The sequence below is a fragment of the Rhamphochromis sp. 'chilingali' genome (assembly GCF_963969265.1).
Source record: "Rhamphochromis sp. 'chilingali' genome assembly, chromosome: 16".
NCBI classification, from domain to species: domain Eukaryota; kingdom Metazoa; phylum Chordata; class Actinopteri; order Cichliformes; family Cichlidae; genus Rhamphochromis; species Rhamphochromis sp. 'chilingali'.
In genome coordinates this window covers 25,339,550-25,363,684 of record NC_137943.1, presented here as the reverse complement: position 1 = coordinate 25,363,684, position 24,135 = coordinate 25,339,550, and the positions used below count along the sequence as shown (strand labels likewise).

The 24,135-nt window shown below is 40.8% G+C and overlaps 3 protein-coding genes across 4 annotated transcripts; 1 reads left to right on the top strand and 2 right to left on the bottom strand.

The window, feature by feature from the left end:
• Positions 1-995: 995 nt before the first annotated feature.
• Positions 996-2,149, top strand: LOC308413018 (uncharacterized protein; the record flags this gene model as incomplete). 2 transcript variants are annotated; one of them, XR_013974650.1, is made up of 5 exons in its annotated part: positions 996-1,138; positions 1,233-1,326; positions 1,417-1,485; positions 1,583-1,645; positions 1,762-2,119. XR_013974650.1 is itself a non-coding variant. In XM_080907799.1 (5 exons), the coding sequence occupies exons 1-5, from the start codon at positions 1,123-1,125 to the stop codon at positions 2,147-2,149; spliced, it is 618 nt and encodes a 205-aa protein (XP_080763925.1). In that variant the 5' UTR covers positions 1,054-1,122. The 2 variants fall into 2 exon arrangements, 1 of the variants encoding a protein (XP_080763925.1); XM_080907799.1 differs by having other exon boundaries at positions 1,054-1,138; positions 1,245-1,326; positions 1,762-2,149.
• Positions 2,150-7,691: 5,542 nt separating this feature from the next.
• Positions 7,692-11,621, bottom strand: LOC308413019 (uncharacterized protein). Its single transcript, XM_080907800.1, has 6 exons — positions 11,537-11,621; positions 11,349-11,430; positions 11,190-11,258; positions 11,031-11,093; positions 10,748-10,914; positions 7,692-7,971 (listed from the first exon to the last, which is right to left on the bottom strand). The coding sequence occupies exons 1-6, from the start codon at positions 11,550-11,552 to the stop codon at positions 7,943-7,945; spliced, it is 426 nt and encodes a 141-aa protein (XP_080763926.1). The 5' UTR covers positions 11,553-11,621; the 3' UTR covers positions 7,692-7,942.
• Positions 11,622-13,706: 2,085 nt separating this feature from the next.
• Positions 13,707-23,809, bottom strand: LOC308383637 (noelin-3-like). The gene is made up of 6 exons (XM_080861681.1): positions 23,445-23,809; positions 20,250-20,393; positions 18,780-18,935; positions 17,683-17,902; positions 16,635-16,741; positions 13,707-15,372 (listed from the first exon to the last, which is right to left on the bottom strand). Exons 1-6 carry the CDS (start codon positions 23,511-23,513, stop codon positions 14,695-14,697), a joined length of 1,374 nt encoding a protein of 457 aa, XP_080717807.1. The 5' UTR covers positions 23,514-23,809; the 3' UTR covers positions 13,707-14,694.
• Between the last annotated feature and the right edge of the window lie 326 nt (positions 23,810-24,135).

Below are 24,135 nucleotides of genomic sequence, written 5' to 3'. Positions count from 1 at the left end.
CATTCAGTTATGCATGTGTTCTTAAAAGCAATTCTTTGTTTCTTGTTTCATTCTTGGCGGAGTGGAAGCTGTTTTGGTTCACAGTGCGCCTTAACAAAGAGGGTGTGCTCTAGTCAAAAGTGTTGGTAATAGTGTTTTAATCACACTAATTTTCTAAATCTGACAATGTCTCAGCTTGCAGTGAGGCATGCATTTTATTTTATAAATGGCACAAATGGGAATTTCTTCTGAATGGGTGATGTCAGCATGTTCACAAGCGTTTCATTTAATCAAACCCCTAGTTTTAATTTAACTAGTTTTTACACATCTACTGGGGTTTCTTTCCAGGGTTGATGCGATCATTTTATTTAAAAATCGGGATTTCGGAATGTTGAACTAAGAGTGAGACAAAGCCAGCCAGCTAGTTTTTAACACAGTAAATGTCACAAATAGCATTCAGTCCTTTAGAAAATAAATGCTATAAGCAGCCAGTATCGCTCTTTTCAAACTAATCGTCTTTTAAATACACTCATTCCGGTGTCACACCTTGCAGCGATGCAAGCATTTTATTTATTTAAAAACAGATCAAACGGGCCATTTCTTCTGTAAGGGGTTTCATGGTTTCAGAGTAGTTTTTAACACAACAGATAGTCGCAAATAACATTCAGCCCTTTAGAAAATAAACGCTACAGTGATACTTCTAAAACCAGTCGCCCAGACCCGCTCCAACTTTTCAACAGCTGGCTAATTGTTTGAATTTGTTCAGGATTGTAAAAGCACACCGCGGGTATCACATAGTTGTTGAGAGTACCATGCGAACAAGGGCCCAGCCTATTGTTTAAAGTGGCCGGTATTGGCTCTTTTTGTAATTCCTCGACAAGGTAAATGGGGCAGGTGTACCAGTCGGGTGGCGACCCCGCCTATTGTCTGAAGTATCGGTTCCTTTGTAATTCCTTGAGAAGACAAAAGCCCTGAAGGGTCTCATTTAAATTGATTGGCGACATACCTTTTCTTTTTGGAAACACCACCCTATATAAAAAACAGGCTCAGACCCTGAAACCCTGAACCATTTACGCCTCAAGATTCGCTGCAGAGCACACCATTTTCTTTGCGATCATCAACACTAACATCGTTCTTTATAACATGGCCATCGTAAACGGTAAGTAAAACAAAACCTATTATTGGATTTTTAAAAAGTGTTATGTTAACATATTATAGGATATTCAAACTATTTTTTTTTCCTAAAACAAAAGCTTAATTTTTAGGAGTTCGGGAGAACGGCCCAGGACCCTTTTCTTCAGAAACGGGCGCTTTTACAGCTGGAACTAGTTCTCTAACAGGCACAAGGTGTGTACAGCATTACTGGATTTTTAAACGTATGTATGTTTTAAACTAGCGATTGTTTTAAATTATGTAATAACGTTTTTGTTTGATTAGTTCCAGGGTTAACAAACTGAGCAGGAAAACATTCAGACCCCGCGACCACAGAGCCCTACCTTACATCAGGTGTGTATACAACGCGATGTATAGTTGTGTATTTTTTTTTTTTTAAAGGGGTTTAAACAATTACAAATGTTCTAAACTGACCGTTTTACACATACAGAACCACGCCAGAGAACCGTGTGTGTGGAGGAGCAGGACCATCCCGAATAACGCACACTACAAGGTAAGCATAGGCATATATAAATTAGATAAAAAGAGATAGAGAGGGAGACACGGTTATTCAGTTTGAAATGGGTACATGTATAAAATGTTTTAACACATGTCTATCTATCTTCACAGACTGCAGAACAGCACCCCTCCTCATAATGATCAGGACACCGTACGATTCCAGACGTTTTTGGAATGTTTAAGCAGTATCGACCTCCCAGAACAACAAAAACCTGGAGCTTTGTGCAGCAGTGGAGAGTCAGAACCGATCTTCATCAGCGAACCTGCAACACCTCCGAGTGAGTGGCTACATCGTGATTTCTCTGATGTTTTTGAGTACAGCATGTCAGATTTTGATCTAGTTCATATACCCACCACCCCAGAATGTGTCAGAAATAGCGTTGATTCAGAATCAGAATCAGAATCAGAATACTTTATTGATCCCTGGGGGAAATTATTTTTTGTTACAGTGCTCCATTTTAAACCAACATTAAGACAAGACAGACAATACGCTAACTAAGAATAGTACAATATATACATATATATACATACATACATACATACATACATACATACATACATACATACATAAGTCACTTATAAATAAATATTTGGAAAAGAAACATGTGTAGCTGTAGCAGCAAACAGTGTGTTAAGTGGATGCGTTGTACAGGGAGATGGCCACAGGCAGGAATGATTTCCTGTGTCGTTCACACATAGATTTCGAAGAAGGCGGCATAACAGACTCTCAAATATCAGCGGCGTATGATGCTTACATAAAGCTTCCAGACGCTCAGCCTGCTGAACAAAGTCATATAGCCTCAATAGCTGATAAATTATGTTTGATTGAAGCTAGACTCAATCAATACCACCAAGAAGCACAGGTACAAAGGCAACAGTTTACCAAACTCATAAACAAAGTGTGTAGTACATTAGACAACATCTGCAGCAAAATTTCAAGTCCCTGACTTTTAAAATCCAGACCATGGACCCTCCAAATAAATTATTTAAACATAATAACGGAACCTCCACTCCTGTTAGATGTTTTGACTTTTATGCAGTGGGCTGAAGAAACAGATAAAAAATTAGACGATATTATAGCTAGACTTAATAGGGTGCCTGCATCAGCCTCATCCGATACACATCCTTGTCAGACTGTTCCTACGTCTGCTATTGCTGATGGGGCTATTGTTGCTAATAATAGTGATAGTACAGCAGGTATTGCTCGGGCCGTTGCTGTTACTGATGCTAACCATATAGCTTGTGCTGCTGGTGATTTTGCGTCTGATGCACAATCTAGCCGGGTCACCTCTGCTGCAGCTACTGCAGTTGTTATTGAGCCCGTTGTGCAGTCTGGGTCCGGCAGCCGCTCTCAGTCACACATTAGAGAGATACCTAATTTTAATGCTCGCGAATTGCGTGAACGCCTTGATTTTAGGGGTATAAGTCTCGATCATCCAGAACAAGTGCCGGCGCGAGTGCGCGAGTGCTTAGCCAATGTGATAGACAGAGCTGTGGCGGGATCCCAACAGGGCAGTGTTCTAAACGTGGTCCTGCGTGGCCCCTCGCTGGCTTCAGATGTTCAGGCTGTTTTAAACGCTGACGATCGGTATGATCCGGAGCTGTTTCTCGATCAAATTGCACAAGTTATGCAGAGTAATGATTAATCTATCGGTGATGATGAATTAGAGTTTATTGTCACGGTAGCTCAGAACAGTAGTGGCGGGTCTCGCTTAAGACTGGCGCACATACCTTATGATGAGATTCTCTCAAAGAAAGGCAGACATTTATACACACCAAACAACACAAACAACAATTTGTGCTTCTCCCTATGCATAGCACATTCATTAAAAGATACCCGTATGTTGTCGATGTGGCATCATTAAACGCTTCTATAAAATATTTAGTATTACCCGGAAACATTTGCCTGGCTAAAAGCATAACCTGATATTTATCTCTCGGATTTTTAAACAATATTAGGTAATTAGTGTTCAAGGAAATGGTTCTACTGGATTTTCCCTGAATAAACAAATTCTGAACTAGATATATACAACTCAAATTCCTATGATGCACATACTTTGTGAACACATTTTGTACTTCTAAATTGTTAGCTGCATCGTTCATTACATCGTCTATAATTAACAAATTGTTCTTTTCTGCAGGCAGAAGGGTGTCATCAGCAAGAGATTCGGGTATACCGTTAACAAAGTTTATGTTTCTTATCTTAAGAAGCTGGTCATATAGTGTCTGCCAGCATGAGTATATATACACAATGTTATCAATGCTGCATGATATAATCCTGGAAGAGTTTTCAATTATGTTTTTAACAAAAAAAGTCTTGCCACAGTTACTGGGACCGCTGACCACCATGCTGAACGGATGCTGCAACCGGGCGTCAAACCGCTGTTCTAATTTAAAATCCATAAGGAAGGGTTGTGAAGTCTGGGAGCACACGGCGCTTATTGTAAACAACTTTAACTTTTTTCACAATGGTTTCATTCTTCAAATGAAGCTTCTTTTTATCGCGTCTGATGCTATCAGACACGGCAACTAGGTGTGCGTCTGATGTCTGATTGGCTACAAACTTGCGGACTAAACCTTTCAAGGAGTCGTGGGTGACAACTTTCGAGTTTAATGCATTCAGTGTGACGCCTTTACATTTGACCTGGGTCTTGCCCAGCGATGTGTGATACGCGTAACATTTTGGCCCACCGGAAACAAATTCCGCTATGTAATCCTCCACACCATCCTCTCCACAATCTAATTCACTTGTGAGATCCCCCAGAAACGGACCTAGAGGAGGCATCCACTCGCCAGGGCGTGCCGTGAAAATGACACTGTCCGTGTCACAATACAGCACGCGCTGCTGCAAGTTGTCTAGCAAATCATACAGCATGAGTCTGGCGTGTGCAGTGGTCATGGCCCCGACAAAGACATTAACGTCCTTCACACGGGAAGCTCTACCATCAGCGTGGCGCCACTGCACCATTGCGACGTCGTCAGAGATGAAACAAAACTGACGCACGTCGTACTGGTCGCTAAACATTAGCTGGCTAAATCTGGAAGGGTCTGTAATGAGCTCAGATGATGCCATGTTTGACCTCATGCTGAAACGACCCCATAACGAGTTTAACAACAGCTTGTTACAGTTACGAACAGCTTTATTTACACAAATCTTGGATGGGTCTAGCATTATTCCCTCCTTCTCATAATACTCGTCTATGTACTTCTGCTGTTCGTCAGGTGTGTTCACATGTTCAGGATACCCCGAGGCCTCCTGTTTGAGTTTTAGGAAGGCTTTCACATAGTCTTTAAACAATGTGTCGGTCTTATTGGGGAAATGCCACACCTCATCAACAGCAAGAACCCTGTATCCCTTCTCAACAGCTTTTTCAAGCTCAAATGAGACCCATGTGCCTTTCAACACCCGCTCACTGTCACTGTGCCCGCATGCAGTATGCTGGTTCTGGTCTTCAGCACACATGCTGCAGAGTGGAAACATCAGTTTTCCATGGCATCTGTAGGGTAGGACGGGGTGAAAAAGACCCTTAGGTGGGAGCACTGTGCATTTAACAAAGCCGAAATAATTTTCTAGCTTGTCAAAGTTGGTGTAAATGACTTGAGGGTGTCCTACAGGATAGTCTTTTTTAGACTGCACTGTGGGATAGAGACTGGTGTCGTAGTAAAATATTTTTTCATCACAAGCAGTCTTGTGGTACAGCTTTAGAGCATTTGTGTGACCGCCAAAAAGGGCGTCTCGGGGATTCAGGCGTTCTGGCTTTCTGTACGTATGCATGAAAGCCACAACTGCAGGGTCTGTCTGCTTCAAGGCAGCCCATTCACACTCCCACATCCAGCTCCAGCTCCAGCCCCCATCATGTACACTTTCTACAGAGGCACCATCGAGAGCATCCTGTCGAGCTGCATCACTGTGTGGTTTGGAGCCTGCAATGCGTCCTGCCATAGATCCCTCCAACGCATAGTGAGAGCTGCAGAGAGGATCATTGGTGTCTCTCTCCCCTCCCTCCAGGACATTTACAGCACCCGTCTCACTAAAAAAGCCCTTTGCATAGCGGCTGATCCCACGCACCCAATGCAAAGCTTCTTCAAGCTGCTGCCGTCAGGGAGGAGACTGCGGAGTCTCCAGGCCAGGACCAGCAGACTGAAGGACAGCTTCATCCATCAGGCTGTCAGGAAGCTAAACTCCCTCCCGATTCTGCCCCCCTCTCCCCTCTTCTCCACCACGGTCTCACTGAACTCTGTCCCACACACACACACACTCACTCTCTGACGCACTCACTGGCCTGCTCCAGTCACTTTGTGGAGCATTGGACTGCTTAAGCATTGGACCTCATAAGACTCTGTTGTTACACTATCTCTTACCGTACACTACTAAATCCCCATTTGCACTATTTGCCTATTTTGCACCACTATGCCTTCTTACTTGAATATTGTATATTGTATATTGCATAGCTTTTTTTTGTTATACGTAAAATTGTATTGTATTTATTTAAATTTTTACTTTTTAATTATTTTATTTGCATTTTTCTAATCACTAGGGTTTGAGAGTAACGCAATTTCTATTCTGTGTATGTCCTGTACATGTGGCAGAATTGACAAATAAAGTTGACTTGACTTGACTTGACATCACTATTACGCTCACACTGTGTTGTGATCTCAGTGCATCAACTTTGTCACAAAACATGCGATGCAGCAGTCCATAGGATGCTTTGCTGACAGGATTAACTTCACTCTCGGGGTAGCATTTAACACAACCGTGGTGAAAACATCCTGCAAATTCATAAGCTGTATTACTTGTGGGGTCAAAACCGTCCACAAAATACGGTCCAACCCTCTGTTCGCCTCCTCTGAGAGCATGTTTTGCCACTTTGTTGGTGGTGTGGGACACATATTGAAGCCATTCAATAGAGACGTTAGAAAACGTCTTGTTCTGCTCAACGTATGCCCCTTCATACGTGAGAGCGAGCGCGTCTCTAGGCAGAAACAGCGTTTTATACACACCCATACTAAATGCAGCCAGGGTGGTATACATGAATGGATCAACTTGAGTACAACCCAGTAGCGTGTCACGATAAATGATGCATGCTTTACGCAGGACATCAACATCGTTAACACAGTAACGCCTGAGTTCAGCCTGAAAATCAAAGGGATTCTGTGAGGCAACCTGGTACCATTCCATGAATCGCACCTTATCGCTTTCAGACATGTGCTCATAGCCGTAGAAGGAGGGGTCTGGGTACGGGCCCACATAACGCTCATTATCCCTCGTATTAAACCTGTGTGGGAAATGGCCCTTCTGCAGGTCTTGAAAACCTAAAGCAGAGGGTATTTTGGCAAGGCCCATGGGCAAAAAGCTGAACGAATCAATCCACCGCTGGTCATAGTCCCTGTCATGCATTAAAAATCACATGGCTGCCGCTCATTATGACACTAGGTGTTATGCTCTGTCTGACAAAGTACTCGAGGAGTATGTAGTTATCAAAGCCAGATGCATTATGTGCTATGAAAGTGTACCCACGAAACCTTGGGCGTCTGTAATGCTGCACAAACGCCTCCACACACTTTAATGTATTAAATGTGAACTTATTGCCCTTCAGATCAGACGCACACACAAAGTTAGCCTCGTGTTTACCGTTGTGGTACCGCGTCTCAAAATCATATAAAATGTATTTATCGTTAGGCTTCTGTTTTTCAACAGGCTGTATGAAACACTGATGGTCGGAGTCTCCTGCTAATTTAGGTTCGCGGCAGTGCTCGCATCTAGGCTGCGCACATTTATGTGGCAATTTCTTGGATTCTCTATATGTGGTGCCACAGTGCATGCAATGTTTCATATTATCACAGGGGATCATGTTGTGTTTTAATTCAGGTAATTTGTGTTGTTGGTAATGTGGCGAGACGAGGTTGGGATATAAGGTAAATACTCTTCAGTTTTAAAGAATGACAACGCCACCCTGGGAATTTCACCCAGAGAATACTGGAAACAACACTAAATCACCAAAAAGGCACTTGGGTTCGCTATACTCAATCCAGAGACGAGGTTCAATAATAAACAAATTAACAATTTATTAATAATTATTTAAAACACCATATAAAAGCACAATCATAAATATTCAAGTACAAATATGCTTAAAAGGGTATTCAGAGCTGAGGCTTACCAGTGGAGGGGCAGGGATGCCACACACAAACTAAAGAAAGAAAACACACCAACACACAGGTGCAACACACTATCACACTAATAAACTAAACAAGGCGGGTGTGTACACTCAAGGGATCCCACCACCAAGGCACCCTAGTCTCCTCCACGTCGGCACTCCGCATCTGAATAAAAGAAACAAAGAAAATTTTAATATATTACAACAAACTAATGTGTAGCACCGGGGGATAACCCAACTGCAGGACCACACTGGTGATCTACAGCTAGAAAAAGGGCCTCCCACCAGTGGTGTAACAAAAATCCAAACTACAAATCAAAAGCAATAAAACAACATACAATCTGGATAAAACTCTAAAATCTGGAGCAAACGGAATCGCCGTACTGCTCCAACTTGCCGTCCACACGACGAAAAGTTAACAGTCGATCAATATGCACGCCAGCTGACTCCGATAACCGGCATGCATATGGCCGTTGTCCACGCCGACGTCCACTGTAAAAGCCGACAGCAGCAGGGAAAGAATTCTCACAACGGGAACAGACGGTAAAAGCACAGCAAGGCAAAACAGCAGCACTTCAGTTCGCGTAGCTTGGCGCAAAACTAAGGTCCACACTTCCTGCGAAACATAATAAATAATTACTATAAACGAACAATAGAAGGCAGAGAGCGTAACAAAAGTTGATTACGTACCAAGTAAGCCGGGTCATAGAATGTAAGCAGAATAGCTCAGAGGAGGCTTCTATAGCTACGACCAGCCGCGATGGAGACTTTAGAGGAGTAACCCACAAACGATCTCTACCACACCGAGGAAGTCAGGTGACCAAAAAGGAGATCACAGGCAAGCAATGCAGAGACACTCAAATGGCCACTATTTATACCAGCGCCCCCTAATGGGCCAGGCTAAAAGTGGGTTGGACCGAGGGATAACATTCATCCTGCCACAGTAACAGTGTTGTGATTTGCAGATGCGGTTACAGTCGCTGCATTTCACTGTGGGTCCCCTGTGATGTTGACAGAGTGTGTAACATGTGTTACATCTATGTTTACAGCTGTGCTGTAATGGTGTATTATATATACTGTAACAGAAATTACACACATAGGATCCCCCCAAAAAAGCGGTCGGGTTTAAAATCAGGTGGCAATGTTGATTATGGAGATACATCATCAACGTGTTAGGGTTTGGCTCTTCATGTGTGTAAAAACATTCCAGGCGTTTACGCCCTTCTGTGTGGTAATAGATTGCAATCTTAATGTTGAAGTGCTTCTCAAATTTACCGACATCAGAGAATGATACTTGCTGTGTGTCGCATAGACCTACTTCAGCATGCATCTGTTTAGCTGTAGCAAGTTTTTCATGCTCAGAGGATGATGAGTTTAATGAATGTGCTATGCATAGGGAGAAGCACAAATTGTTGTTTGTGTTGTTTGGTGTGTATAAATGTCTGCCTTTCTTTGAGAGAATCTCATCATAAGGTATGTGCGCCAGTCTTAAGCGAGACCCGCCACTACTGTTCTGAGCTACCGTGACAATAAACTCTAATTCATCATCACCGATAGATTAATCATTACTCTGCATAACTTGTGCAATTTGATCGAGAAACAGCTCCGGATCATACCGATCGTCAGCGTTTAAAACAGCCTGAACATCTGAAGCCAGCGAGGGGCCACGCAGGACCACGTTTAGAACACTGCCCTGTTGGGATCCCGCCACAGCTCTGTCTATCACATTGGCTAAGCACTCGCGCACTCGCGCCGGCACTTGTTCTGGATGATCGAGACTTATACCCCTAAAATCAAGGCGTTCACGCAATTCGCGAGCATTAAAATTAGGTATCTCTCTAATGTGTGACTGAGAGCGGCTGCCGGACCCAGACTGCACAACGGGCTCAATAACAACTGCAGTAGCTGCAGCAGAGGTGACCCGGCTAGATTGTGCATCAGACGCAAAATCACCAGCAGCACAAGCTATATGGTTAGCATCAGTAACAGCAACGGCCCGAGCAACACCTGCTGTACTATCACTATTATTAGCAACAATAGCCCCATCAGCAATAGCAGACGTAGGAACAGTCTGACAAGGATGTGTATCGGATGAGGCTGATGCAGGCACCCTATTAAGTCTAGCTATAATATCGTCTAATTTTTTATCTGTTTCTTCAGCCCACTGCATAAAAGTCTCTAAGTCAAAACATCTAACAGGAGTGGAGGTTCCGTTATTATGTTTAAATAATTTATTTGGAGGGTCCATGGTCTGGATTTTAAAAGTCAGGGACTTGAAATTTTGCTGCAGATGTTGTCTAATGTACTACACACTTTGTTTATGAGTTTGGTAAACTGTTGCCTTTGTACCTGTGCTTCTTGGTGGTATTGATTGAGTCTAGCTTCAATCAAACATAATTTATCAGCTATTGAGGCTATATGACTTTGTTCAGCAGGCTGAGCGTCTGGAAGCTTTATGTAAGCATCATACGCCGCTGATATTTGAGAGTCTGTTATGCCGCCTTCTTCGAAATCTATGTGTGAACGACACAGGAAATCATTCCTGCCTGTGGCCATCTCCCTGTACAACGCATCCACTTAACACACTGTTTGCTGCTACAGCTACACATGTTTCTTTTCCAAATATTTATTTATAAGTGACTTATGTATGTATGTATGTATGTATGTATGTATGTATGTATGTATGTATGTATGTATATATATGTATATATTGTACTATTCTTAGTTAGCGTATTGTCTGTCTTGTCTTAATGTTGGTTTAAAATGGAGCACTGTAACAAAAAATAATTTCCCCCAGGGATCAATAAAGTATTCTGATTCTGATTCTGATTCTGAATCAACGCTATTTCTGACACATTCTGGGGTGGTGGGTATATGAACTAGATCAAAATCTGACATGCTGTACTCAAAAACATCAGAGAAATCACGATGTAGCCACTCACTCGGAGGTGTTGCAGGTTCGCTGATGAAGATCGGTTCTGACTCTCCACTGCTGCACAAAGCTCCAGGTTTTTGTTGTTCTGGGAGGTCGATACTGCTTAAACATTCCAAAAACGTCTGGAATCGTACGGTGTCCTGATCATTATGAGGAGGGGTGCTGTTCTGCAGTCTGTGAAGATAGATAGACATGTGTTAAAACATTTTATACATGTACCCATTTCAAACTGAATAACCGTGTCTCCCTCTCTATCTCTTTTTATCTAATTTATATATGCCTATGCTTACCTTGTAGTGTGCGTTATTCGGGATGGTCCTGCTCCTCCACACACACGGTTCTCTGGCGTGGTTCTGTATGTGTAAAACGGTCAGTTTAGAACATTTGTAATTGTTTAAACCCCTTTAAAAAAAAAAAATACACAACTATACATCGCGTTGTATACACACCTGATGTAAGGTAGGGCTCTGTGGTCGCGGGGTCTGAATGTTTTCCTGCTCAGTTTGTTAACCCTGGAACTAATCAAACAAAAACGTTATTACATAATTTAAAACAATCGCTAGTTTGAAACATACATACGTTTAAAAATCCAGTAATGCTGTACACACCTTGTGCCTGTTAGAGAACTAGTTCCAGCTGTAAAAGCGCCCGTTTCTGAAGAAAAGGGTCCTGGGCCGTTCTCCCGAACTCCTAAAAATTAAGCTTTTGTTTTAGGAAAAAAAAATAGTTTGAATATCCTATAATATGTTAACATAACACTTTTTAAAAATCCAATAATAGGTTTTGTTTTACTTACCGTTTACGATGGCCATGTTATAAAGAACGATGTTAGTGTTGATGATCGCAAAGAAAATGGTGTGCTCTGCAGCGAATCTTGAGGCGTAAATGGTTCAGGGTTTCAGGGTCTGAGCCTGTTTTTTATATAGGGTGGTGTTTCCAAAAAGAAAAGGTATGTCGCCAATCAATTTAAATGAGACCCTTCAGGGCTTTTGTCTTCTCAAGGAATTACAAAGGAACCGATACTTCAGACAATAGGCGGGGTCGCCACCCGACTGGTACACCTGCCCCATTTACCTTGTCGAGGAATTACAAAAAGAGCCAATACCGGCCACTTTAAACAATAGGCTGGGCCCTTGTTCGCATGGTACTCTCAACAACTATGTGATACCCGCGGTGTGCTTTTACAATCCTGAACAAATTCAAACAATTAGCCAGCTGTTGAAAAGTTGGAGCGGGTCTGGGCGACTGGTTTTAGAAGTATCACTGTAGCGTTTATTTTCTAAAGGGCTGAATGTTATTTGCGACTATCTGTTGTGTTAAAAACTACTCTGAAACCATGAAACCCCTTACAGAAGAAATGGCCCGTTTGATCTGTTTTTAAATAAATAAAATGCTTGCATCGCTGCAAGGTGTGACACCGGAATCACAAAATGAGTGTATTTAAAAGACGATTAGTTTGAAAAGAGCGATACTGGCTGCTTTGGGGGAAAAGACGACATTGTGTGCAGTGTTTTAGAAGTATCACTGTAGCGTTTATTTTCTAAAGGGCTGAATGTTATTTGTGACTATCTGTTGTGTTAAAAACTACTCTGAAACCATGAAACCCCTTACAGAAGAAATGGCCCGTTTGATCCGTTTTTAAATAAATAAAATGCTTGCATCGCTGCAAGGTGTGACACCGGAATCACAAAATGAGTGTATTTAAAAGACGATTAGTTTGAAAAGAGCGATACTGGCTGCTTATAGCATTTATTTTCTAAAGGACTGAATGCTATTTGTGACATTTACTGTGTTAAAAACTAGCTGGCTGGCTTTGTCTCACTCTTAGTTCAACATTCCGAAATCCCGATTTTTAAATAAAATGATCGCATCAACCCTGGAAAGAAACCCCAGTAGATGTGTAAAAACTAGTTAAATTAAAACTAGGGGTTTGATTAAATGAAACGCTTGTGAACATGCTGACATCACCCATTCAGAAGAAATTCCCATTTGTGCCATTTATAAAATAAAATGCATGCCTCACTGCAAGCTGAGACATTGTCAGATTTAGAAAATTAGTGTGATTAAAACACTATTACCAACACTTTTGACTAGAGCACACCCTCTTTGTTAAGGCGCACTGTGAACCAAAACAGCTTCCACTCCGCCAAGAATGAAACAAGAAACAAAGAATTGCTTTTAAGAACACATGCATAACTGAATGTTGCGATACACCTAAGTGAAAAAATAGTTTAATTAAAAACCCTATGGTTTGATTAAATTAAAACCCCGTTAAAAACACATAAACTCATATAACCCCTCTGATCCCCTGTGGTATTTCCACACCTGAACACGCATGCGCACACACACACGAAACTGGTCAAATCGGTTTGGTTGGCCGCCATCTTGGACTAGTGCCATCGAATTACTGAACGCGCATGCGCACACGCACGAAACCGGTTTGGTTGGCCGCCATATTGGACAGGTGCCATCGTATTACTACTGACAGCTAAAGTGATCAGACATATAGTATTGCACAAAGGTCTAACATAACATAGTATACAACACATGGATGTCACTCATGAAAAATGGGATTTTTTCAGTTTATAGAACCACTAAAGTCCGGATACAATTCAGACCGTGAAGCTTTTGCAAGCTGTTGTCACCAAGTACAAAGTGATATTTACAGCTCAAACATGTTGCCCTGTTGCTTATGAAGTATTCAAGTAACAGTAAAGTTACAAAGCTCTTATCAAGAATACAGTGATTTTAAATGAGTACAGTGGTGCAGGGAATAAAGAAGAAACAATCAAACCCTTACAGCAGAAAAGGAAATGCACAGAACTATGACTTAATGAAAACAATACTTTATTTGGGTTATGTATAACTTCTTATTTACACACATGAATCCTTGTTAAAGTTTTCTACTTCTGTATAAATGGTTCTTTACCAGGGACTAGTAAAGCCCTATACAAATACAGGCCATTTACTATTTACCATTAACATAGTCAGAGAGGAGAATGGAGCGTTTTGCAAATGCAAAATACACAAACAGTTACAGTAAGAATGCTTTTACGACAACAAGCATTCATGCATGAGAGCTGTTACCATCGGGCTCACAGAATATACTGCACTGAATAAGACATACAAACTGTTGCTGAAGTTACAAAAAAGCTGCTGTCTCAGAGTACTAAGTTAAAGGCAACTAGACTTTGGGTTGCGTTAAGTACTTTGACTTAGTACGATGTAGATGTCATAAGACCTGAATGTCTGAGGATTTTCATAGACACAAAAAAGCCAGTATTAGCAAAAAAAAAAGCCAACATTAACTGTACAGGTGCATTATGGTTCACCACATTTCTCGTTGTCTTGAACGAGGTCAAGTGCAAAAGTTTTAAAGTAAAAGTACAAAGACCAACTGAAAGCGAAATGCAGGCAGTGAAAAGCAGGAATAAATTAGCAGATCATGATGAATAAATGGCAAAGAAAGAATGGAAACAAAACGAACAATTAACGAACACAGAACTCAAAAATGAATAAATTAGAGGGCCTGAATAAATGTAATACTGAACGGAGAAAACTTTGAAGACTTCATTTTGGAAAAGCTTTCATTTCAGAGTGAAAAGGGCATGAGAAATTACTTTAAGTTCATTGTTAAGTGTTTCAGAGTTTCAAGTGCCATTATTAAATCCAAAATGTTTTCAGGATGCTTCATAATGCACTGAATTGGTTCATTTTGTGCTGTCATTTATTTTATAGGCAGTGTGACATTTTCAATTAGACAATATCTTACTCAATTAACTCTGAAAAAACAGGTAAACAGCTTCATGTCAGTAAATAAATGCAAGAAAAAAGGCAAAGCTTATTAGGAGAATTTAATAATTTAATAAATAAATAACATTTATTTTGACATTCAGGCACAACCTTTAAATTTCCATATTTTAATCTTTTATGCGTACAGTACGCTCCCCGCCTCTAAGAGTCATCCTCAGTTTTAATGATGTGGAAAAGTGTAACGTTAAACAGGACCTGGTGGCCATTGTTCCAGCCGTAGAGAGCACGGTCCCTGGCATTGTAGTCCAACATAGACATGTGGAAATACTGGTTATGAAAGGGTATGTCTGTATACTCATAAGTGGAGGTTTTAGTGGAGTAGGCATAGTACACCTTGGCTCCGGTCAGGTGGGAATTAGTAATGTATAGAGTCCCGCAGATCATAAAAGACTCTCCGGCATTCCTCTTTGAATATTCTGTGTTCCATGTGTTGATGATCTGGAGCGTGTCTGGATTCAGCTGGCTGATAACAATGTTGCCAGCATTTTGGTTGGTTGCATACACGGCCCACAGTCCCAGCTCGTCTGCCATCAGGTCGATGTCTGAGAAGCCTCCCCAGGTGTAGGGGTACACATTGTGGAAGCCTGCCGACTCCAAAGCCCTCTGCGTGACCACGCGACCTGTCTCAAAGCTGTACCTCACGATGATGTTGCTCTGCATTTTGTTGTAGTACAAAGAGCCGTTGTATACTACGTGGTTTGTTCCAGCCCATTTGAAAGGCAGATTGTAGGTTCTGGATTCAACTCCTGCGACAAAATCAGTGATGGACTTAAACTCTTTTACTATCTTGTTGTTGGTGTAGCTGTCCATGTACCACACCTGGGGGGAAAAAAACATAGAGATGATAATGAATTGTAATTGGTCAGTGGTTTGTATTTAAAATTGTGATAGAAATAAATTTTTTAGCAAAATAAAGAAATCACAGAACACATGAACTCTATGAAAGGAAAGATAGAAAGCAGCCATGGCCAGTAATTTTTTATTAGCCAGATGGTCGATGATACACTAATAAGGTCAAACCAGAACCAAGGAAGTGTGACTGCAAGCACCCAATGAAAATTTTGTAATCTAGTCACATGAGCAGTGCTTTGTTGAATAGGCCAGTCTGTATCTGTAGCAGTTCAAAGTGCTTCATGCTGTTGTCTTAATAGAGATGCTAAATAGGAAAATGCATGACAAGTGTCAGAAAAAGGCAAAGAAGAAGGCAGCTAGCTAGAAAAATGATGAAGACTTTTGAGTCGATATATATAGCTTGTCCTTGCTGACTTCTTAAAAATATTTTTACTTACATACAAATTTTCTTTATTTTTTTGAGCCATATCGCCCTACACCTGTTTAGGATATTTGTAAGAGCCTTGCAGCACTTTTACTTTTTAATCTTTTTTCAGTATGAAAAGTATACTTCTAAAAGAATTTTTTTTTAGTGATACTAAAAAGCTGGTTTGCGATGTTATGGATGAATGAAATGACATTTTATTTTATTTTGCATGCATTTACACTACGGGAAACTGTCCACCTCTGCAGTTTTTCGTATGTTCAAAACTGACTTTGCTAAGTTTTTACACTTCGACACATTTGACAAGGACACACAAAATGCATTTTGAGACAAACACTGATTGTTAAGTATGGGAATTCCAAAAGTCTGTCCTCCCCTTTTCTCAGTAACTCTAATCTTTTAGTGTCAGGGGTAAAACACTGACATGTAGTTTTTTGTGTACTTTTGTTTTGAATATTTCTGTCTTTTAATGTGTAAGATTAGCAATTAATGTGTCTAGTCATGACAGTCTCTGCAGTCTTGAACAGCAGTAGTGAACAAAGTGCAACATTTTCCACTTCTGCTGGATGAAAAGCAACCATATAAACAGCTTCAGCTACTGTATATCAAGCAGGAGCACAAGCAACATTAAGTTTAATGTCTGAACTCAGCAGTCAAGTGTGCAGAAAGCTTTTAGTAGGTGCGATGCTGTATTTCAACATCTCTCCCCTTTGAACAAAAGGAGGGAAGCCGCCACATATAAATTATTAAACTGCTCAGTGTTGTTTCAAAGACTTACAACCCAAAGAGATGCATATAAACTCACCCTGTTGTTTTTGGGAGACGCCTGCGGGTCGGTCATCCAAGCTCCGAATCTGGTGCCCGAAGTTTTCACCGTCAGTGGTCCAGTAATCTTCATAAGCTTGCCACATGCTGAAAACACACCATACAGCTGTGGTCACATATGTTATATGACTGGAATTTATCTCCAAGTGCTGGACTGCTAAGTGGGTTCTGGACAGCTTGTGTGCAGCATCTGGACACAGCTGTACTTTTGTCAGCTATTAAAGATATAAAGTAGACTGAATAAGAAGAAATGTGCCACAGAACAACAACTTATAATGTGTCTAATCTGGGAGAACACTTACCCATATGTTTTAATGCTCAGAGTACTTGGATTACACTTAAATGATCTTGCCAGGCTTTAATGGTGCCAAATGACAGTAGGCTATCACTTGCACACAAGCTTTGAAGTTTCCTGTTAAGTATTGAAGTGCTATTTTACCCAATCAATCAAAGCTCACGCACAATGAATGCTTAAGCAATCATCTCCGGCTCCAACAGATTTCCAGCCACGTCCTATTAGCATTCCCCTGTTAGCTATTTATGTTGACACTTTGACAGGAGCCATCACTGTTGATAACCTGGCAGTTGGCAAATTGGAGCTTTAGTTATTCAAACCTTTATCAAAGGCAAAGCTGCTCTGGGGGCAGAACTGATCTTATTAGATGAATCAAACCTCAATGGGTGGAGCAATGTAACCACAAATTTTCTATAAGTGCGAATGGCAAACAAGACACAAGAAGGAATTTATAAGTTAAAATGATCAATCATCACTTTAAGTGAGCCTGAGTTGAATTTTTTCACTTAAAATCAGAGTACAAAGCTTCACATTCATCTTTAGCTTGGGAGAATGTTCTTTCACTTTGGGGTTTGTTAGCCCCCAGTAGCAGTTCTTGTCTGTCCACTGCTTTGGATCTAAAATGCCAGCCTCCTAGTAGCTGCAAGAAATGTGCCCATGATCCCTTTGCCACTGTATAATCCGATCTCACTGCGCACGAATGCCTTTTTTTTATCCCCATCGCTGGACTTACTGAGTTTACTCATACAGTTCCGAAGCCTATTTTCCAGGTTTAGGACCCTTTGTTGCAACTCCTCATAGTCATAGGCCCCCATCTCCTCCTGAATGCCCATCAACACACCAGACAGGTTTCTGATCTCCTCTTTGAACTGTGAGATGAGCTTGGCATCTGTCTTGTACTGCTCCAGGACTGGAATCAGCGGCTGCAAGGATTCCATCTTTCCCTTTAGCTCCTGCAACAGATAAGTAACAGAACAGGTATTTGGACTTTAGAAATACTAGTCTCAACAAATCTCTCAGTTTTTCAGCACATAAGTACAGCAATACCATCTTCTTATTGTTTTTTTCTTATTGTTTTGTATCAATACTTACTGTTTTGTTTTACACAAAATGCAGATTCACTTCTTATTGTTGAGTCCAGGAAAAACAGCATAATAATAATTAAAAAAAAATCACAACAATGAGGAATACAAATCTAATATTTACAAGAATGTTTGCCCATATCAAACTTTCTGTTGTGAGGGAACTTAAACAAATATAGAAGCAGGGACACGCTCTAGCCGGAACCAAACAAATTCCACTAATGGATATTGCTACTACTAATAATTTAATGGAAATCCTGTCACTGTGAAGACAGATTTAGTACTCTTTACAATCAGTTTCTCCAGAATCTTTATCTTTATGGAAACAAAATCCTAGTATGGTATGTATCCTGGTATGTATTAACAACAGGTGGGTGCAAAGTTTTGAATTATAGTGGTGGCAAGGAAGACATTAACTCACCACAGTTCTGCTCATTCCAACTGTTTTTCTCAATCAAGGCTCCAAAAAGAGCGGTTTTACATGCCAAATAAATGGATAAATGTTTATTTATAATGCTGCCGTTAAGATATTTGTTATCTTTCTGTATCCATCCTGGGAGCCGCCTTCAGATTTAGTCTTGCTTTTATGATAGGGTTGCCCTTGGCTGGTCAGTGGTGGACCTGTATTGATCTTATCAGGAATGAAAGTTGATTAATTCAGATGCAACTCAGGTATCCTTGGAAGAGGTCCCTTCCCAGGCTTCCCTGTGATGTTTCTCACAAAGTTAAACATCAAACAAAAATATACCTGAAAGTTTTTGTTGACGAGCGTCTTCCTATCCGCTTCGATCTGCCGGAACTTTGACCGCAGTCCTTTGATCTGGCTCTCCATTCTCATGATATACTGAAAGTCCCTCTGCGTCCGCAGGTTCAGCACCTCGATTGACTGTGACATGTTCTGCACCTTTTGAAAAGAATGAAACAGCGCTGCATTGATTTTTCCGTCCACCACAAGATTAAAATGTCCCCCATGTTCAGCCTTTCGGTAGGATGCCATGCTCTAACTTCCCAAAGAACAAATCAACATTTTGACCTCCAAAGTGATTGTCTTTTAACAATTCAGCTGAGTAGAGCTTCAGATGATATTTTTTTCAGAGGCACAGTACTATCACATAGCAGTTTTTCATCAGTTTTAAATTTAGGTTCCATTTTGACAGATTTAATTCAAGTGTTTTTCAAATGTCATAGACAAACTACTGAATCTGATGAATTTTAATGACATATTAGGAGCAAACACTTAATGTAGAAACCTTACAGTGTGTCTTTGTGGTTGAACAAAAGCTACATTTATGGGGAATGTGAAGGAGGAAGAGATAGCTTCCCTTCTTTCTTCTCTTTAACTCAACTTATAATGAACCAACAGTACTGGTGCACAACCCCGGTAAAGCGGCGCGGGGCTTGTGTGTTGTGTTCTGCATACTTGTCTGGCTCTGGTAGAGGAATCCTGAAATGGCCTCACTGATGGCCTGAGGCAGCTTAGTACATTAGTGTCAGAGGGCCCAGTGAATGACAGAGAACACCCTTTGGCATACAACATTAAAATGTAGGCTACAGCCATGTTTTCTCATGTGACATAGTCATTGAGGAAAGTGATTCTAGGGCTGTGCTATTTTTTCGCTTGTAGATAATGCATTTAAATCGTGACAGGCATGGGGCAAAAATAACATTTGGAATTACATTCGAGATTTCCACTTCAATTCACAATGATGGCTGTCGTGTTCCAAAAATCATTTCAGGTAATCAAGACCAAATCCACACTTTTACAAAAAATGTCTATGGTAGCAGATGTAAAGGAAAAAATAAGTGATAACAATTTAATTTTACTTTTTTTTTTTACAGATAACAATCCTGGTCAAATACTTAAAGCCTTCTAAAATCTGAAACCTTAAAAATATCCTTGATTGATTTGATACACAATAAAGGGATGCTCGAGTTCTATTAAGGTGGGATGGAATGTGCTCTCATCTTCCCAAGTAGTCATTCAACTGATGTCATCCATGCTATATATGCAGAAGTGGAAAACAGGGTTATGGACCTGGCTGGTGCAATCTCTCAAAGGATTAGGGCAGCAAAGAAACATGAATAATAATTTAAATTGATGCCATATGTCTTTGAATTCAAGTGTGCTCTTTTGTTAAAGCAAACACATACGGTGAAGAATGAGCATGTGCGTGCATTGTCACTTATACAGAAGCGTGTGTGTCTGTGTTGAATGCACCTTCTCCAGGAGCTGGCGGAGCTGCCTGCCTTTGGCATCTCTGGAGCAGAGATTCTGTTCAGGAGCCACCACTGTGCAGATGCAACGCCCATCTGCATCCTGAGCCGAGCTGTACACCTGCCACCCTTCCTTTGGCCTGATGGTCTGCACAGAGAGACACATGCAGCCATAAATACACAGCACACATTTCTACAGACATGCAGTTGATGTCATGACTCTGACATCGCAGCACACAGCTGTTATGTTTTGTAATTTTGTTTATTATAGGTCATCCATTCTTCTGCCTTCTGCCCCAAAGCTGCAACACCAACCAATTCCACTGACTTAGAAAAAGTCGCTGCTTTGAAAGAACAAAGTGCTTTTGCTGTAAGATATTCCTCTGCTCACTGTGTATGGTCTCCAGCGAATTTCCTCTTCAACAATAAATAGTGTTTCCTGGCCTTGATGAATAACCCGAGAGCTGAAATTCCTCCGTTTCTCCTTACTAGGCCTTCCAGTGCTCTAACTGAAAGTCCTGCTGAACGACACAGATAAACCTGATTTGTGGGAGCTCATCCTGCTCTTTATTACAGTCAATATGTTCCACGGTGCTGGCATATAAGGCTCAAAGAACATAATGTTATGCATCATAAGCCGAAGCAGAAATTTAAAACCGTCAACTAAAGTTGGAGTGTGCACAGTAAAAAAAAAAGTAGCTTTTACTCCAAACTTTGATCAAACTCTTCTGAAGTGCAGGAAAAGTTGATAGTTATCAGACACAAACAAGGGATCCATATTTGCTGTTTATTCTCTGCATGGGAAATTAACACAGGACTGGCAGCCAAATACTGGCAACCCTCGATTGTGAAAAGGAAATTTTTCTGCCTCTTTGGCAGACGGCCGATTGTTTTTGGATTTTGTTTTTACATTCAAAAACTACAGCTGGATGGAGAACAACATGTGAAACATGTGAACTCCACCAGACTCTGAAGTGTATGGCTAAAAGGTGAAGTGCCCTGTTTTTAAAGTGCAGGCATCCATTCCTTTTCCCATCCCTGCCTGTCATCCTAAGCAGTTTAAAGAGCATTTTGAATCATCCATGAAAGATCATGTCCCCTCTGAGCAGGCGAAAACGTCACACTAAGGAGAAAGCTCAGACTTTGACTCATCATTTTCACCTACAGAGAGGCCGCTTTTTGTCAGTCTGTAATCTGTTACTACCATGCAAAGTCATGCTGTTTAAGAAATAATCGATAAGGCGGTCTATTATCTCCCTTTGCAGTTTACATTCCATCACAATTTCTGTTTGTAAAATTTGCATCCTCACTCATCAGCAAAATCTTTCCCTTTAACATTTTTTAATAATGTTTCCCTTTAACATTTGCTACTGGTTATTTGTAAAGTTTGTGATTTAGGAATTAAACCCTGTGAATTGTGCCTGTGTTCTGATGCTACGTTGGCCCTGATATGATCTCATAACCCACAATATTTTCTTCTTCCTGGTATGGTCAGTGTGCATTTCATGAAAAAACAAAACCACAGTGAAAAGCATCAGTAGGAACATGAAACAAGTGCAATGGAATATCTTGAGTTCATGTGAGATACATTGCCACAGCCTGAAAATTATTAGAGATTCCAAATAGCATAGTTAACCATGACTGTCTCTCTCTCTGTATATCATAGCTGAATGGGATAAAAGAGTCAGAAAAAAAACACCCTCAGCTCTTCGTCTCCTTATTTTGCTTTGAAAGGCCCCTGAAAAGAAGCTAGTTTGACTAATCTGTTAAAATGGTCTTCCTCCTATCTCTTGAGTGATGCACATCCTTTCCACTCTTCTCACTCTCACATTTCCTCATATTAAAATGATTCTGTTGCTCAGCCAAGCCAGATGCACTCTCCAATTAGGCTTTTTTTTTTATGAGGAACTCTGCACAAAGAATTTTTTCTTTCATTAAATAATTCAGACAGCTGCTTCCACTTTTGTTTGGGGCATTTAGACTTTTCTTTTTCATTATTACTGATAAGAAGGTAATTTTGAGTATTTCCTGTGCAACAAAATTTCCTGTTTTTTTTTTTAAAAGCATCATTATTTCTGTACACCACTCTCAATCGTGGCAAGGTGTTATGTGAGGGCACTGCTTTGCAATCAAGACATTGGCAAGGGGACTGTACTCTGCATGGGTGGGATGAACCTAATCGACCATTGTTCTTGTCCAACTGGCTTGCTGGTCTGCAAGCTGCTCCTCCTAATTTGTTACAATACTCCCAAACCCGACTATGTCCTTAAATGACTGCATGACCATTTGATGAATACATTTAGATTAAGTGTGATGCACTCCACACTGTATATAAATGCCACTTGTTTTGCACATATTCAACTCTGTATATTTTATATATTTTATTATTATTATTATTATTATTATTTTATTTTATTTTTTTACTATTTAATTTGTAAAAATGTGTATACACACACACACACACGTAGGAAAATATTTAGTATACACATCCAGAAATGCATACACTATTATATATTGTACATATATTTATTAGTTTCAGGTTGGCCATTCTTGTATTTTGCACGTTTGTGTTGTTGTGTCTGCACATCTCTGTTGCTTGTGGGGCTCGCACACAAGAATTTCACTCGCATGTGCTGTGCCAGTGTGCCTGCACATGTGATGTGACAATAAAAAGTGATTTGATTTGATTTGATTTGATTGTTACAGAAAAACGCCACCAGCAAAATATGAGTTTAGACACAGCACCATTTTTTTCAACAAAGACGGAACTCTCCCTTAAAAGTGAGTTATAAGCCTGGCAATATTCCAGGATCGATATCAATACTCTATTGTTAATGTAAGCAATAAACAAAGTGCTATGAGGGTGGTTCTACTTCTGCCACCACTTGGAATATCTTTTGTTTTTAAAAATAAAATTGTATTTTGTCCACACATTAGGTCTGTGTGTAAATGTAAATCCCCTGCCAGTGCTGGAGCGTGTATGGTATGTATGTGTATGCTAACAATAGCAAAGAACCAGCCAAACACGCAATTATGGCAGAAAACTGACAATTTCTTTATGTTATTGTGTTTTCAGTAAACACGTTAAATACACCTCTAATCACTTGAACTCAGAATTACATGACAGTACAAGCTCATGCCCACGTTTATTGTGCTGTTCCTGGTAGAAATACGAGAGGCAGTTGTGTTGGAAACTCACCACCGTAGGGCAGTATCCGAACAGCAGCAGAAACAGCAGCGGATTCAGGACCACGGACAGCGACCACATTCTGTCGGCTGCTACAACGTTTCCCTCCTCCACCTCCTCCGCGCCCACAAGAAGAAGAAGAAAAAAAAAATCACGCAAGTTTTTGTTTGAGTGCTCAGGCCACCACGTCCACTACGCTCTGGTAACAACCGCGGCTTCCCGTAGAAGAGGGGGGCACATCCATCCACTGCTCCCCGTTACGCATGCCATATGGACAGCGGGGAGAAACCTCGTCACTGCAAGGAGGAAAAAAGTTTGTGGGCACGCAAGCTGCGAAAAGCCGAGCTGCGGTTTGGTCAAAGGGATCCTTGTTCACGGATATGACATCATCCAAACGTCTCTCTTGACTTTTAATGAGCTCGTGTGTGAGAAGGAACCACCGGCAGCTGTGAGGTGACAAAAGTTGCAGCTGGCAGTATTTAACAGAAAATAAGAAGGCAGAGATCAGAGCTGCTGCTGCTGCTGCGTTTTTGTCACTGCAGAGAGAAGGCGCGCCAGACGGTACTATGAGAGCAGCAGAGAAACATACTGAAGGCTAGACCCTGTTTACTAAAAAAAAATCACGGAGCAAACAAGATCTGAAAAAGCACTGATAGCTGCTTTAAGCGTCAGATCGATATAGAATAAAGCTATTGTTTTACTA

Bases quoted from the DNA above. Each gene is read 5' to 3' on its own strand.
- LOC308383637 (XM_080861681.1), bottom strand. From the start codon at position 23,513: ATGTGGTCGCTGTCCGTGGTCCTGAATCCGCTGCTGTTTCTGCTGCTG. The intron at 17,903-18,779 runs GTATATTTTTGT...TATCTGTTGCAG, and splicing joins TCGTCAACAAAAACTTTCAG to GAGCTAAAGGGAAAGATGGA. The intron at 15,373-16,634 runs GTGAGTTTATAT...TTTTCCCCCCAG, and splicing joins CGTCTCCCAAAAACAACAGG to GTGTGGTACATGGACAGCTA.
- LOC308413019 (XM_080907800.1), bottom strand. The intron at 11,259-11,348 runs GTGTGTACAGCA...TTGTTTGATTAG, and splicing joins AGTTCTCTAACAGGCACAAG to TTCCAGGGTTAACAAACTGA. The intron at 10,915-11,030 runs GTAAGCATAGGC...CTATCTTCACAG, and splicing joins CGAATAACGCACACTACAAG to ACTGCAGAACAGCACCCCTC.